At 36.7% G+C, this 17,012-nt stretch overlaps 1 protein-coding gene across 1 annotated transcript; it reads right to left on the bottom strand.

Annotated features, from left to right (window-relative positions):
• Nucleotides 16,325–16,855, bottom strand: LOC107611603 (sugar carrier protein C-like). Its single transcript, XM_021108947.1, has one exon. The coding sequence runs from the start codon at nt 16,833–16,835 to the stop codon at nt 16,425–16,427; it is 411 nt and encodes a 136-aa protein (XP_020964606.1). The 5' UTR covers nt 16,836–16,855; the 3' UTR covers nt 16,325–16,424.

Genomic DNA, 17,012 nt, shown 5'->3' with positions numbered 1-17,012 from the left:
GAATCTAGTGTTCCTGTTGACCTAAAATTCTTTTCTACATTTGCATTGGCATGAGTATTCTCATGGCAATACAAGTATGGTAAACAAGACCATCCCAAAGCACTACCAATGCTTTAAAAATAAATTCATACATCAAATGGTGGTCCCAATTCGATTCAACCATGGCTCATCCTGATGAGGTTAGAAAATGATTCAAAGAACACCCTAAATTTGTCAAGGCAATGGATCAAGAAACATCGATTTTTCTTAATTAGAAAGTCCAGATTGCAGCATTTCTCATAGGGTCCCAATCCAAAGAATTATTTACCAAAAATTTGCAGCAAATCCTGCAGTTGCTCCAAGTTGAAAACCAAGAAAGAATACAAGATCCAAATTCCTCAACAGCCTCTTCAAGTGACTACAATCAAAATAAAGATGATTGTATATTTCGAAATTAATCTACAAGAAGATTAAGAGTTACTCACAATGTAAATTAATTATAAATTCAAAAATTTGTACTAAATTTGTCAACGGGTACTGTAGCTATAGTCTAGACTAACATTACTTGTATTGTAGAAACAGTAGATTTTTAGGACTATAAAAGCATGCTTTAGCATCATTCTGAGGTAGAGTTTTTAGATACAACAACTTAGAGAGAAGTTAGAGAGACAGACTCTGAGATTCTCTATAAGCTTTTCTTTCTTTGTTCTTCAAAATTTTCTTCAATAAACATTTTTTCGTTTTTGCATTTCTGTACATCTTTTAAGCATCTCCATCTACATATGTGTGCAGACTACCGCCGCATCTAACTTCATATTTACTTTCTGTCTTAGCATCTACATTTATAATATCTAACATTTATTGAACATATCTTCCTTCTTTTTTCTTATCCCTCCTAGATCCACTTCTACGATCTTGGAGTCACAGATCCCAAAAATTTTATGAGTGAAGACAAAATATACAATATGATAATAATTTTTATAATTATACTTTGTTATTATAAAATATAATTAATTTTTAAATTATTTAACTAACAAATTAAAATATTAAAATAATAATTTAAATAATAATATAAAAATTAAATTTCACTTTTTTAGGTTTTATATTTTAAAAAATTGAATAATTTTTTTATTGTTAGTACAATCAAATATCTCTCTTTTTATATAAGTTACTAAATAATTATTTAAAAATTCATCTTCGATATGATTATAAAGCCAACTCTTTATGATATTTATAGCTGAAAAAGTTATTTCAACTAATACAGTTGCTACTGACAAAATTTAAACTAATTTCTGAAAAAAACACCAAGAAATAAACAATATCCTTTTGAATCTCAACTAATTTTATAATAATTTAATACAATGGGATCAAATTTAATTATTAATGGGGCAAATAAATATTATCTTTATGTAGTATTCAAGTATTTTTCAAATTGTAGTCCAACTAAAAATGGGTTATTATTAGCTGGTACCCTAGTTAGATATTGGTCAAATAGTTTACTCACTCTGTCAAAGTTATTTCAAATTGTAAAATATTTGATTCTAGCTGTGTCGCCAAGGCAAATTTGTGCTCTGTTAGGACTTTTTGTAGACTCCTAATTTGTGAACTCCTGTTCCATACTATGTCATATTGAGTATTAATGTGGTATTCATTCTGCAGTGAAAACAACAAAAAAATGTGAGAGATCAATCATTTTTCAAACACAAACAGTTTTCTACTAATTATCCAATAGTATTAGAGGAGGTTAGGGGGACACAGAATCCAGATTTACTCGAATCAGAGGAATAGGAGATCATATGCCTAGAGGAGATCATATGCCTAAAGGAGAATGATATGCAGGCTAAAATTGAGAATTGCTCAAGGAGCCTAATAGAAAGACTTATGGCAAATTGAAGTTTTAGTGGGGGTACAATGAAACTGACATTATGTGCGATTTGGAACAAATCTGATGGATTAATAGTCAAGGCTCATGGAGATAATGTGTTTCAGTTTTTCTTGCCAATGAAACAGATGTTATAAGGATAGAGAGAGGATCTCCCTGACTCTTTTAACCGTTGGAATGCGGATGTCAAAATAAAAGAGGAAGATTTCACACGTATTCTAATCTAGGTACAAATGTGGGGACATTAGAGTATTGCAAAATAAAAGAGGCAATAGAGAAAAAAGACTATGTGAGATCATTGATGCTGACACATTTTCTATGAAAGCAAAAAAAGACTGAATCATGAAGGTGAGAGTGAATTTAGATGTCTCTAAAATTTTGAGGTAGACTATCAAAATATCTGGCCCTGACAAATCCATATCCGAAATCAATCTAAAATATGAGAAGATTGGATTATACTGTTGTTATTGTGGTTTCATAGGACATGAGAGCAGAAACTGTACTCTTTTTTTAGAAAAATCAGCAACAGATCAAGGTGTAAAAAAAAGTATGAAATTCAGAATTGAGAGCTACGTACATAGAATAGAGAGTAAATGATCAAAAGAAAAATTCAAACCCAAATCCTACTAAACCTGAAATCAATCCAAACAAATCAACCATAAAAGTAACACTAGTAAACCTTCTCAAGAGCTTTTCAAAACTGTTCACCAATAAACCAAATAAATCTACATCCCAACAACCCAAAATCAATTACCCTCTCACACATGGAAATTCTTTTCAAATCAGTCCACGTCTTTTCATGCACACCATTAACCAGATCATAACGTAAAAAGATTTATAAATAAATTTTGTTGGATTAAGATTAATTTGTATGAATTTATTTGTTAAAAATATTTATTTATTTTTAAGTAGAAAGAGCTCAACACAACTAGGTGGAACGTAAAAACATAAAAACACAATACCAGCTTACAACTTAAAGTGCGTAACAACCCCTAGTCATCTTCGGCATTGCCATCAACAACCAAAGGAGTCACCTCTAGACCAGTCATCGAAAAAACTAAAAGACCTGTCCATAATATCCTCCACACTTGAGGCTTCATGTTTAAAGATTCTGTCATTTTTTTCCTGCCAAATTGTCCAAATAACATCAAAGAAACCAATGAACCACCGCTTTTTCTTAGCCTTTCTCACTTGAGCAGACGTCCAGCTTTTAAAGTGTTGCTTTAGTATTCCTGGTATAGTCCAGCTCCTCCCAAGAGCAAACAGTCAAGTGCCCCACACAGATAAACCACTAATTTATGGTTTATCTTGTGCTCATTTGAGTGGTTTTTATCAAGTCCTTACCCACTTATTCATATGATTTCCATGATTTTACAATTCCTTCCTAGTGTTATTCTATGGATGAAAACTTGCTTCCCAAGCCTTTAAATTACCACATATTAATTCTCCCTTTACACCATTCGATGCCTTGATATGTGTGTTAAGTGATTACAGGCTTTATAGGGCAGGAATGGCTTAGAAGATGGAAAGAAAGCATGCAAAAGTGGAAGGAATACAAGAAGTTGAAGAAATTGCTAAGTTGTCCAGCCTGACCTCTTCGCACTCAAACGGTCATAACTTGAGCTACAGAGGTCCAAATGATGCAATTCTAGTTGCGTTAGAAAGCTAACGTCCGGGGATTCGAAATGATATATAATTTACTATAGTGGCCGTACAGAAAAATGACGCGCACGCGTGAATCATGCGGATGCGTCGTTCTGCAGAAAAACCAGCGTGGCAGATTTTGACCGCAGCGATTTCTAGGCTGTTTCTGACCCAGTTTTTGGCCCAGAAAACACATATTAGAGGCTATAAAGTGGGGGAGTCCATTCATTCAAAAACACAACTTTCATTCATATAATTTTAGGTTTTTAGATGTAACTTTTAGAGAGAGAGGCTCTCTCCTCTCTCTAGGAATTAGGATTCCTACTTTTATGCTGTTGAGTTGGATATTACTACCTCCGTGAAGTCTTTATTATTCTAGTTTGTTTCCTATTTCATTACTCCTTTAATTTTCATTTATCTTATTTAGTTTGTTTTCTTATTCCCTTACTCTTCCATATCCTTAATCTTTGTTCAGAGTTACAATTGGATTGTTTTTAGAATTTATTAATGCAAAGAGTATTTTTCTATTTACCTCATTATTTGTTTGATTATCTTCAAGTATTTATTTAGTCATTTAGTATGTCTTCTTTCTACCCCTTGAATATGTATGTGAAATTGGCATGCAAGATTGCAGAGTAGACTCCCAACTTGACTTGGGGGTTGATTAAAAGGAGACACTTGAGTTGGAATGCTCAAGTGATTAGTTAAATTAGAAGTTGTTGGCTAATTCTGTATTTACTAACGCTAGACCTTCCCAAGGGAGAAGACTAGGATTTGCGACTAAGAGTTAGCTCAATCGCTTGGCTTTCCTTTATTTAGTAAGGGTTAACTAAGTGAAAACAATAACCTTTTGATACTACACTTGAGAAAATCCAACAAGGATAGAACTTCCAATTAATCATTCTCTCAGTTAAGGCTTTTTATTTTAATTATATAAAACCTCTTGTTAATTTTTATTACTTTAATTTATAATTATTTATTTTCTGTGCCTATCGCCCAAACTCCAAATTTTCCAGAAAACTCATAACCAATAATAAATACACCTCCCTGCAATTCTTTGAGAGACGACCCGAGATTTGAATACTTCGGTTATAAATTTTATTGGGTTTTGTTACTTGTGACAACCAAAGTTTTTTGTACGAAAGGATTTTCTGTCAGTTTAGAAACTATACCTACAACGCAATTATTTTTATAAAATTCTTTATCGGCAGAAATTCGATCGTCAAAATGGCGCCGTTGCCGGGGAATTGCAAACGTGTGCCTTATTATTAGTTATTGTAAATATTTACTTTTTTGTTTCCTTTTTTTAGTGTTTCTAGTTTTAGGAGTTTATTTTCATTAATTTTTATTAATTTTTGTCTTTAATTGCTACTATGAATTCTCACCCCTCTGGTTTCAAGTTTGGTTCCAATGTTGTTGTAAGGAATGGAAACTATAATGAAAATAGGCATCAAGGTTGGAAGAATCAAAGATGGGAGGAGCCACAAGGATTTGATCAACCCTCTTGGCAACACCCCCCTTTGATGCGCTATAACCAACAACCATTCTGTAATGCATACCAAGACAATAGTTATGGTGGACCCTTTCGTGACAAACCACCTCCACCAAATTACTATGATCAAGAGCCATTCCAGGGAGCGTACCAAGATGATGAATATGGTGGACCCCCTTGTAGTTACCAACAAGCCCCACCATATGCTTATGAACCACCTCTCCAACATACCTTTGAACCACCAAACTCACAAGCCCCTTTACACCATTCACCTCCATATGACCCTAATCCTTATCCACCACACCAACCACCACATGAACCACACCCAGAACCACCACCTCAATATTCACCATCTCTATATCCTTATCAAAAAGAACCACCTCCGCATTATGAGCCCTTTCTCCCAACAAATGAACCCTCCCATCCACCCCAACCTCCATTGGATAACAACACACTCATCTCTAATATTATTGGTCTCGCCTCTACACTCCAAAATCTTATATCCCGCATGGACCAACCCTCTACCTCCAATATTCAACCCTCAAGCTTCAGTGTGCTTCCTTTTCAACCACATAATAATCTTCCCATCCCATCACCACCCTCCATGGAAGAGCACCCACATCCATCAATCCAAGAGCAAGATGATCACAGTTATGCTATTGATATGGAACAAAAAATAAGGAATCATCTTCGCGAATCCATACTTCATAAGAAGCTAGAGGAGGCCCTACAGATGAAGGTAGTGGAGACCCTTGAAGTCGAAGGAGTGGTTGAAGAATTAGTGAAGGAAGACATCAAGGAGGAGTCTAATTTTGTCTTAGAGCAGGAGGAGGCCCAAAATGTGGAGATAGAAGAGACCCTTGAAGATGAAGGAATAGTTGAAAGGAGTTATCATGGAAAGAAAATCATCAAGGATGAGTACGATTTTATACTAAAACAACTGGATAAAGCAGTAATTATTGAAGAGGGTGTACAACTGGATAAAATCATCATGGTTGAAGACTTAGGAGATGCTGAACCTCCATGGGAAAGTCCAGTCATAGAACCTCCTTCCAAGACGTCTGAATTTGATGTTGAAGAGGGGGTACAACCTCCAAGGCATATCATGGCTAAAGACTTTGAAGAGGTTGATCAAGAGATGGAGATTAAAGAAGAAGAAGCACAACCTCCCATGCCCTTGGTGAGTAATGAAGAAGATATTGAATTGGAAGAAAGCTACCAAGAGGAAGAGGTTGAAATTGAAGAAGCTTGCAAAGAGGTGGAAGTTATCAAGGAAGAGCACCAGGGAATGGAGCTTAAAATCACCTTGCCAAAGTTGTTGGAGACCTCTCCCCCAAAGCCATTACCATCCAATACAACATTCAAGTGGGTAAAATACTTATCCTTTACCTTTACCTTTCCGCTTGAATATGGGTTACTTGAGACAGATGGTCAACTTCGAGCTCTTTGTGGCTTTACGAGTAAGAGGGAGATGGCTAGTGGTAGGAATTGTCATACAAGATTCAATATGGTGAAAGGATCAAAGTTTAAATGCAAAGGTTGGTGTAAAGCACAACTGAATGGGTCTAGGAGGCTGTTTGGATGCCTTAGTGAGAATTCTGATTGCTTACCACCCGGATGGAATCATGATGATCAACTTGAAGACGGGTGTAGGATCAAGATTTGGGATCCGGAAATATATGAGGATCAATTTTGGGAGCTCAAAGCTTGTGAAGAACTCCATCAAATCTTGAGAAATTTACTTGGTATTGATAGAGCTTATTGGAAGTCCAAGCATTGGTGGAAGTTTCAAGACGAGTTCAAGCACAAGCCACCATGACAAGGAGCTTACCAAATGTCCAACTTAAGGACTTTAACTAAAAGTGCTAGGTGGGAGACAACCCACTATGGTATGATCGTTCTTTTTTAGTCTTAGTTTTATTTTGTTTTGTTTTATTCTTAGTTTTATCTTATTCTATTTTTTTAGTGTTCATTCCTAATGTCTGCATCAGCATCTGCATTTTTGCATTCTGCATATTGCATAAAAAAATGCATGCGACGCGTAAGCATCAAACGCGTCCGCATCATTAGTGCATTATAGACAAGGAAGAAAAGAAGTAGAGAGTCACGCGAGAGCGTGGCTGGAGGCATGCCTTAGGCACAACCATTCCCACGCGACCGCGTCAATGACGCATCCACGTCATTCTGAAAAAGAGCCTCCCACGTGACCGCGTCACCCACGCGAACGCGTGGCCCTGCAAAATCGACGTAAAGAGGTGTATGGCAGAGATTTATGATAGAGCTGGGCTGGAATGATGCTAGAAGCACAAGCCCTATCACACGAACGCGTGCCCCATGCGTCCGCGTCATTTTCAAAATATGGCCATTCACGCGATCGCGTCACCAACGCGAACGCGTCACCCAGATTTTTGGCAAAATGCATTTAAAACAGGGAGTTGTGCGTACGTGAGGCTGCACTCGCGCTAGTAGCACAAATCAGGCCACGCAATTGCGTGACCCACGCGTCCGCGTCACCTGAAAATTATCACACACCATGCTATCGCGTGACCCACGCGTCTGCGTCACATGCGACACACAGCTTATACAGATCAGCGCCAAATATCTTATCTTTTCTTCCCCAAATCAAAATCTTTTCTTTTCCTTCTTATTTCTTTCTTCTTTCTTCTTCCTTCTTTATTCTTTCTCACTTTTTACTTTCTTCCTTCCTTATTTTTCACATCCAATTATCAAGGTTCTTTTCTTTCTTTCCTTACTTTTTACTTTTCTCTTACTATTTTTATTAATGTTTTCTTCTTTTTCTTTTTATTCCTATAATTGGTGTTAGAAATTTATTTGGGTGATTATTTTCTTCTATATTTTGCTTGTGGATTATTGTGGAATTGTTTGACAATTACATATTACCTTTTAAAGGGTTGCTTGCATATTCAATTTAATATTTTTCATAACATATTTACCATGCATGCTAAGTGTTTGTGAAAAAATCTGTATGGCATCATGCATTACTTTTATGTCATTCTACTACTCTAATGCCTGTTTTTCACAAAATTCCTTTTATATTTTATTGATTAAATATAATTGTCAATACAAACAGGTTGTTAGTTTGAAAGAGTTGATAATCTAACTTGGACATTTAATGCTTGATCTATGCTACTCATGCCTTTGCCAGTATGCCAATAAATATCTTGCATTTAATTGTTATCACATGTACTTCCTATATTTCCATTGATGAATTTTTCACATGTAGTCATGACCATGTGTTAACGACATCCTTCTTTACCGTGCATTGATTATCACTTGTACCATCCCCTTCCTTGCTCTAACCCTTAGCTTTAAAAGTTATTTTTTTTCCCCTTTTCAGGATGGCCACCAAGAAGGGTAAAGAGAAAGCTACTCCCAAACCACCGGCAAGGAAAGGAACAAAAAGAGCACTAGCTGCGAAGCCACCTGTCCACTTGTACATCTCTGCATGCACCGAGGATGGTGCAATCTTTAAGTGTGGGGAGGTCGATACCGATCTCCATGGGTTAGTTATTTTTCTTCTCAACACCAATATTTTACTTTATTTGTTAGTTCATTATTGCATTTGCATGTTTGATTACATATTTGTTTGATTTTATGCATTTAGCTACTACTTGGTTAAAATAATGAGTTTCTTTTCAAGACTCTATTTTATAATATTTCACTAAATTAAATTGAAAAATTTTTGTGCTAAAACTTGTTTGAAGATTGTAAATTGGAACATGAATTATAGCTAAAGAACACACAACCTGTGAGATTTGAGCTTAATTACATGGTTACATTATTTAACCATAATATTTTAATTCTTGTGTATTTCCTTCTCTATGATTGCAATCTTTACTTTGTTCCATTCTATATGTCCACTATTTAGTGTATTTACATGCTTGCATATGATTGAGGCCATTACTTGTTTTTGCTCACTTATCCCAAACAACCTACCCTTTTATGTCACCTTTGTTAGCCACTTTGAGCCTTTTTATCCTCCTTGTTCTATATTTTACCACGACACTAGCCTTAAGTAGAAAAACAAATTAGATACCCCAATTGAATCTTTGGTTAGCTTAAGATAGTGTGTTAATTAAGTGTGGAGAACTATGGAAACTTGGGTTGATGAAAGTGTACAGTGTTTTAAATGATAAAATATTAGAAATTTGGGTACCTACTCATGGGAAACCAAAAAAATCAAATATCCATGTGCATTGATATATTATGGTTTGCTTTTATAAAAAAATAAAAAAATAAAAAAAAAGTATATATATATATATATCCATATAGGTGAAGAGCTTAGGTTAATTAAAGATTCATATTATAGCTCACTTGGCCATACATATATCCTCACCCTTACCTTAGCCCCATTACAACCCTGAAAAGACCTCATGATGTTTGCATAGGTACATTAATTTTTGTTGATTGGTTAGATGAAGAACACAGTTTAGAAAGCATGATTAGAGAAGAGTAGAGTGAATTAACCCTAGACACTTGAGAGATTAGAATGCACATACACTACCAGTGAGGATTCAATGCTTGATTCTATGTTCCCTGCTTTCATGAGCTATCTTCTTACAAGTTTATTTGTCTCTTTGTGTGATTTGAATTAGTGGAATCTGATTTATGTTTGTCTTGAAAAATTTGTTTACTTTTAACCAAGTAGGAAAAAGCATTCTGCATGTAGTTGCATTCATATAGATAGGTTGCATTTCATACATTCTACCATTCCTCTTCACTCTCTTATAGCTTCTCTTGAGTTTAGCATGAGGACATGCTAATGTTTAAGTGTGGGAGGTTGATAAACCCCTATTTTATGGTTTATCTTGTGCTCATTTGAGTGGTTTTTATCAAGTCCTTACCCACTTATTCATATGATTTGCATGATTTTACAATTCCTTCCTAGTGTTATTCTGTGGATAAAAACTTGCTTCCCAAGCCTTTAAATTACCAAATATTAATTCTCCCTTTACACCATTTGATGCCTTGATACCTGTGTTAAGTGATTTCAAGCTTTATAGGACAGGAATGACTTAGAAGATGGAAAGGAAGCATGCAAAAGTGGAAGGAATATAAGAAGTTGAAGAAATTGCTAAGCTATCCAGCCTGACCTCTTCGCACTCAAACGGTCATAACTTGAGCTATAAAGGTCCAAATGATGCGGTTCTAGTTGCGTTAGAAAGATAACATCCGGGGATTCGAAATGATATATAATTTGCTATAGTGGCCGTACAGAAAAAAGACGCGCACGCGTGATTTACGCATATGCGTCGTTCTGCAGAAAAACCAGCGTGGCAGATTTCGACCCCAGCGATTTCTGGGCTGTTTCTGACCCAGTTTTCTGCCCAGAAAACACATATTAGAGGCTATAAAGTGGAGGAGTCCATTCATTCAAAAACACAACTTTCATTCACATAATTTTAGATTTTTAGATGTAGCTTTTAGAGAGAGAGGCTCTCTCCTCTCTCTAGGAATTAGAATTCCTACTTTTATGTTGTTGAGTTGGATATTACTACCTCCGTGAAGTCTTTATTATTCTAGTTTGTTTCCTATTTCCTTACTCCTTTAATTTTCTTTTATCTTATTTAGTTTGTTTTCTTATTCCCTTACTCTTCCATATCCTTAATCTTTGTTCAGAGTTACAATTGGATTGTTTTTAGAATTTATTAATGCAAAGAGTATTTTTCTATTTACCTCATTATTTGTTTGATTATCTTCAAGTATTTATTTAGTCATTTAGTATGTCTTCTTTCTATCCCTTGAATATGTATGTGAAATTGGCAAGCAAGATTGCAGAGTAGACTCCCAACTTGACTTGGGGGTTGATTAAAAGGAGACACTTGAGTTGGAATGCTCAAGTGATTAGTTAAATTGGAAGTTGTTGGTTGTTGCTGTATTTACTAACGCTAGACCTTCCCAAGGGAGAGGACTAGGATTTGCGAATAAGAGTTAGCTCAATCGCTTGACTTTCCTTTATTTAGTAAGGGTTAACTAAGTGAAAACAACCTTTTGATACTACACTTGAGAAAATCCAACAAGGATAGAACTTCCAATTAATCATTCTCCCAGTCAAGGCTTTTTATTTTAATTACATAAAACCCCTTGTTAATTTTCATTACTTTAATTCATAATTATTTATTTTCTGTGCCTATCGCCCAAACTCCAAATTTCCCAGAAAACTCATAACCAATAATAAATACACCTCTCTGCAATTCCTTGAGAGACGACCCGAGGTTTGAATACTTCAGTTATAAATTTTATTGGGTTTTGTTACTTGTGACAACCAAAGTTTTTTGTACGAAAGGATTTTTTGTCAGTTTAGAAACTATACCTACAACGCAATTATTTTTATAAAATTCTTTACCGGCAGAAATCCGATCGTCACACACCTGCCAAGTTAGCTCACAGCCAATAAACAAATGAAAGGCAGACTCTACAGACTTATTACATAACACACACATGTTATCATGATGGCCGATAACACCTAACCTACACAGTCTATCCTTAGTATTCACCCTGCCCACAAACACAAACCAAGAAAACAACTCAATTCTTGGTGGAACAATGCCCCTCCAAATAGTACTAGTGAAGCTATAACTTGTGATTTTCTCTGGGAGAATTTCCGCTTGCAGCACCTACACAAAAGAGTTAGTTGAAAAAATACCTATTCTATCAAATTTTCAGACCACTCTATCCTCTCTTTCATTTGTAAGCTTAACTGATTGTAGTCTCTCATGTAGTTGGTTTACGAGCTCCAACTCCCATTGAAATAACTCTCTCCTCCATTGGAAACTCCAAATCCACTCTAACCCATCCCAGAACCCACAGTCCCCTAAGGTTTGAGACCGAGAACAGTCTTAGAAACACATCTTTCAACACCCCACTAGGTAACCAGCTATCCTCCTAGAATCGGGTTGTTCTGTCATTCCCTACCTCCATAGACAGGCCTCTAATAATCATCTCCCTCACATGTGGCTTCATGATCTGTAATTGACAAATATCCTTCCAAGGACTCACTCTTGTCGATATAGGTTATCCACTCAACATCTCAGAAGGATTCAGGTTATTATAGTAACAAACAACTTTCTTCCATAATGGACAATCCTCTTTTGAGAACTGCCACCACCACTTAAACAGTAGAGCTGTATTCTGAACCACTACATCGCCAACTCCCAAGCCACCTGCCTTTTTTGGCGCCATAACCAGTTCCCATTTCACTAACGGCACTCCGTATCTCCCATCCTCTTTACTCCACAAGAATCGTCTTTGTAGGAAAATCAGCTTCTCCGCCACTGCCTTTGGCAACTTGTATAAACTGAGATAGTAGATGGGCAGGCTATTGAGAACAGACTTAATGAGCACCAGCTTACCCGCCTTACTGAGGGTCTTTGTTTCCACAGACTCAGCTTTTCTTCCACATTGTCAATCACTGGTTTTCATGTCCTAACCAACCTCGGATTGGCTCCCAAAGAAATGCCCAGGTATCTGACTGGTAATGATGCCTCCGCACAGCCCAATAAAAGACACATCTTCCGCGTCCAGCGCCGCTCACAATTAATCAGAATAAAGCTGGACTTCTCAAAGTTAATACTCAACCCAGACATCAACTCAAAACATCACAGCAGCCGTTTGTAGTTCCTGATGGCCTTCTCCTTAGTAGGACAGAACAGGATAGTATCATCTGCAAACTGCAAGTGTGACAACTCAATGTTATCCCGACCTACCAAAAGCAGAGATATACGTCCATTCCTCACCACCTCCCCGATCATTCTGTGAAGAACATCCACAACCAACACAAACAGAAAGGGGACAGCGGGTCGCCTTGTCTAATCCCCCTTTCCATGTTGAAGGCCTTAGAGGGGGATCCATTTATGAGCACCGACATGGAAGCAGAGCAAACACACTCTTTGATCCAGTTCCTCCACCTGAAGCTAAATCCCATCTTGTGTAACACAATATCCACAAACCACCACTTCACCCTGTCATAAGCCTTTTGAAAGTCTAGCTTAATAATCGCTAAGCTCTTCCTTCTTGACTTCAACCAATGCACAATTTCACAAGCAATCAGCGCCCTATCATGTATTTTCCTATCCTTCACAAAAGCACTCTGAGTCTCTCCTACTAATCCTGGCATGACTTTCCGCATCCTTCGAACCAACACCTTAGATATGACCTTGTACACACATCCCACCATACTAATCGGTCGAAGATCTTTTATTTCTTTTGCCCCAACAAGCTTCTGCGCTAACGCCACCCAAGTGACATTAGAATCCTTAGGTAGCGTAGATGACTGGAAAAAACTCATTACAGTTGCAGTAAAATCCCTTCCCACTTCTTCCCAACACCTCTTGATGAAATTCATATTGTACCCATCGCTACCCGGTGCCTTAGTTGATTCGCAGTCCCAAACAGCGTCCTTTATTTCTTCAACTGAAGGCATTACCTCTAGCTCCGCTGCCTCTACCTCACTTAACTATTTTACCAGTCCATCTCGGAACCCTATATCAGGCGAGGTCTCCTGATGGTACAAGTCCTTATAGAAGTCTCGTATAGCAACCTTAATCCTGGCTTGATTCCTTACTAACCTTCCATTTATAAGTAAGGCATCAATCTGATTGTTCCTTCGTCGAGCTGAAGCTAAATTGTGAAAGTCTCGAGTATTTTTGTCCATCTCCTTTGCATGCCTAGACCGTGACATCTGCTTCTAGTGTAGCTCCTTTCTAATATACCATTTCTTGCAAGAACTCACAAGTGCCTTTCTTCTTGCTTCTAGAGTCCCATCATATATGCCATTACTCACCAAATCGTTGACCTTCTTGATCTCGTCCTCGAACTGATTAATCCTCAAATCCATGTTCCCAAACTTCTCCCTATGCCATCTGCCCAGCGGAGCCGTCAAAACCTTTAACTTGTCCATGAATTGTATCCCACCTAAGCTCCTCCACTCCTCCTTTACCATTCTCAAGAACCCCTCGTGAGTAAACCAGGAATCCAGGCTCCGAAAAGATCTCAGCACCCCTCTTCCCCTTGTGACATCCACAATTAGTGGACAATGGTCTGACAAACCTCTAGGCCCTCCCCTTAGCCTAGATTCTGGAAACTCCTCCACCCACTCCAAACTAACCAAAACTCTATCAATGCGACTGCACGACTGGCCCCTGAACCATGTGAATATACGATCAGTTAGTGCTAGGTCCACTAACTCCATATCCTGAATCCATGATTTAAACTCTACTGTAGACCCTGGCAAGGAAGTAGCTCCTTTTCTTTCCTCCACCTGAGTAATCTCGTTGGAATCCCCCAGATAACAAACCAGAACTTGACATAACCCAGACAAGAAGCTTAACGCTTTTCTTCCCTTGTGTGCGCACCATAAACCAGACAAAAAGCACAACATAAATTATTTTTTAACAGTATACCATCCACACACAAGTATCTATCCCCTTTGTAGCAGTTGTTTATCTTAAAAACCGTTTCATCCCACATCAACAGGAGTCTGCCTGATGCACCTTTCGCCCCTACAAACTCCCAGCCAACTGCATCATTTTTCCAGAGTTGCACTACATCAAATTTAGACAATACCACTTTTTTTGTCTCTACCAAGCGTAGCATATTCAGTTTAAAAATTCTTCTAAAATTCTTCACCATACTCAATTTTCTAACCCCCGCCAACCCCCTAACATTCCATGAACTAAAAATCATTTTAACGCTTTTATACACACCTTTTTTCAAATTTTTGGGCGACTTCTTCTAGCATTCTCCTTCTGCTTAGCTTATTTTTTCTTCTATGCTAGTACCTCATTCTGTGCTTGGAGTATGGTCATAATTTCGTCCTTCTCATTGTACTGCACTGCTCTAGACTCCACTGCAAGCTCCCACGCCTCCCTATTTTCTTGCATATTATATGCCCACTTATTTTCCGACGTTCCAGATCCAGCTTCACTTCCATCATCACAGGTCGCATTACCTAGACCTTGTGAAGTCCTCCCAATGTCATCATTACCTAGGTCCAAATCTACGGGAATGGATCCTCTCAATTGTTGAAAAAAATTGAGGGAGAAAAGTGTGATTTATAACCCTTCAATACACTCTCTCTCATGTTTTCTCTTGGTCCCACTTATAACAATTAATGGTAAGAGATTACACTTTACTCTCTCAATCTACTTAATATACTAAAACTGGATTTTCCCCCCAACTAATAAAAGTGAGGTGTCGATTCCTCGTGAATCCATTTTCCTGCCAAAATGAATGCACATTTTTTCTTCTAAGTTTATTTTATAAAAATATCTTTATTATACTTATACTATAATTAGCATTTAAGTAATAATGCATAATTATACTAATTTAGGAAAATATCTTTATTATAGTTATATAAAATTAATATTTAATACATTATTAACTAGGAATCAAACCAACCAAAGGGGACTATTACTCCATTTGTTCGAAAGTCTTCCTCATCAACAAGAAAAATAACATAACGTGGATCACTTTACAAAAAATTTATTTAAAATTGGCAAAGTTTGTAACAAACGAATAATAATTTTGAAAAAGAAGAAAAAAAGAAAATGATAACCATAAGAATAATAAAAAATAATATAAAAATTTAGCTATTAATTGATTTTCTAGTTATTAACTCATTTTTGTAAGTTCCTCACTTTTTTGTTAATTTAAGTAACGTAAAAGTGTCTATCATCACTTTAATTTTCTAAGCATATCTACTTAATATACTAAAATTGGGTTTTTCCCCAACTAATAAAAGTGAGGTGTCGATTCCTTATGAATCCATTTTCCCACCAAAATGAATGCACATTTTCTCTTCTAAGTTTATTTAATGAAAATATCTTTATTATACTTATACTATAATTAGCATTTAAGTAATAATGCATAATTATACTAATTTAGAAAAATATCTTTATTATAGTTATATAAAATCAATATTTAATGTATCATTAAACTACTTATCAATTATCAATCAAAAATATTTTTAATAATAATAATAATAATAATAATAATAATAATTATTATTATTATTATTATTATTATAGGGATAAGTATTGTTTTGTCCCTAATGTTGAAGGTTAAAATCGAAACCGTTCTCAACGTAATTTTTTATTTAGAATCTTCCTTAACGTTTTTTTCGTATTAAAATCGTCTAATGTAACAATAATTTTTTGTTTTGGTATTTTTGCCAGAGACAAATACTCAGGCAAAAACGTTTAAAACGTGGGGTTTGATCTCATTCGTTGAATAGATTATAATATATTAGACATAGATGCAAATAAACATCATCACCACAATAGCATACCACACTGGTAAATCACCGCGGTTTTCATCAACTCCGAACTTGGCTCCAATAGCAGCAGCTACTACGGCCTGACATATGATCATTTAGGTTCCGCCTTCTAGAAAAAGGGCTTTCCTACCTCACTTGTCAACCCCATAGATAGACACAACGGTGGCAGCCACATTTACGACGCCGGTGATGACGGCTGACATGAGAGCAGAGTTGTCCTTGAAGCCAATGGAGCGGAACAACACAGGCGCATAAAACATGATGACACTAATGCCCGTGAATTGCTGGAGGAATGGAATCATGATTGCCATGGTGAGGTGAGGCATGTACTTGCGCTGCAGCAGGTTCCTCCAAGGGTGTTCCACCTTCTTCGATTCCTCACTTGTAGCAATAAGATCGTTGAACTCTTCATCAATGTCTTCCACGCCGTGAACCTTCCTCAGTTGTTGCCTGGCCTTTTCGTACTCTCCACGCTCGATCATGGAGTTGGGTGTGTCTGGAAGGACTAATGATCCGATTGTGATGATGAGTGCAGAGACCATTGCCCCACCCAAGCTAAGCCTCCATCTTTGATATTTTCGAAGAAGTAGTTGAGCACATTCACTACTAGGATCCCAACTGTGATGGACAATTGGAACCCAATGTTTAAAGCTCCTCTGATTCCAATTTTTTAATTTATTTACAATTTAAATTTTTAATGAAAATTTTATTAGAGGTTT

The sequence above is a fragment of the Arachis ipaensis genome, chromosome B08 (genome assembly GCF_000816755.2).
Source record: "Arachis ipaensis cultivar K30076 chromosome B08, Araip1.1, whole genome shotgun sequence".
NCBI lineage: Eukaryota > Viridiplantae > Streptophyta > Magnoliopsida > Fabales > Fabaceae > Arachis > Arachis ipaensis.
Note: the sequence above shows the minus strand (reverse complement) of the source record. Positions and strands in the feature narration are given on the sequence as shown.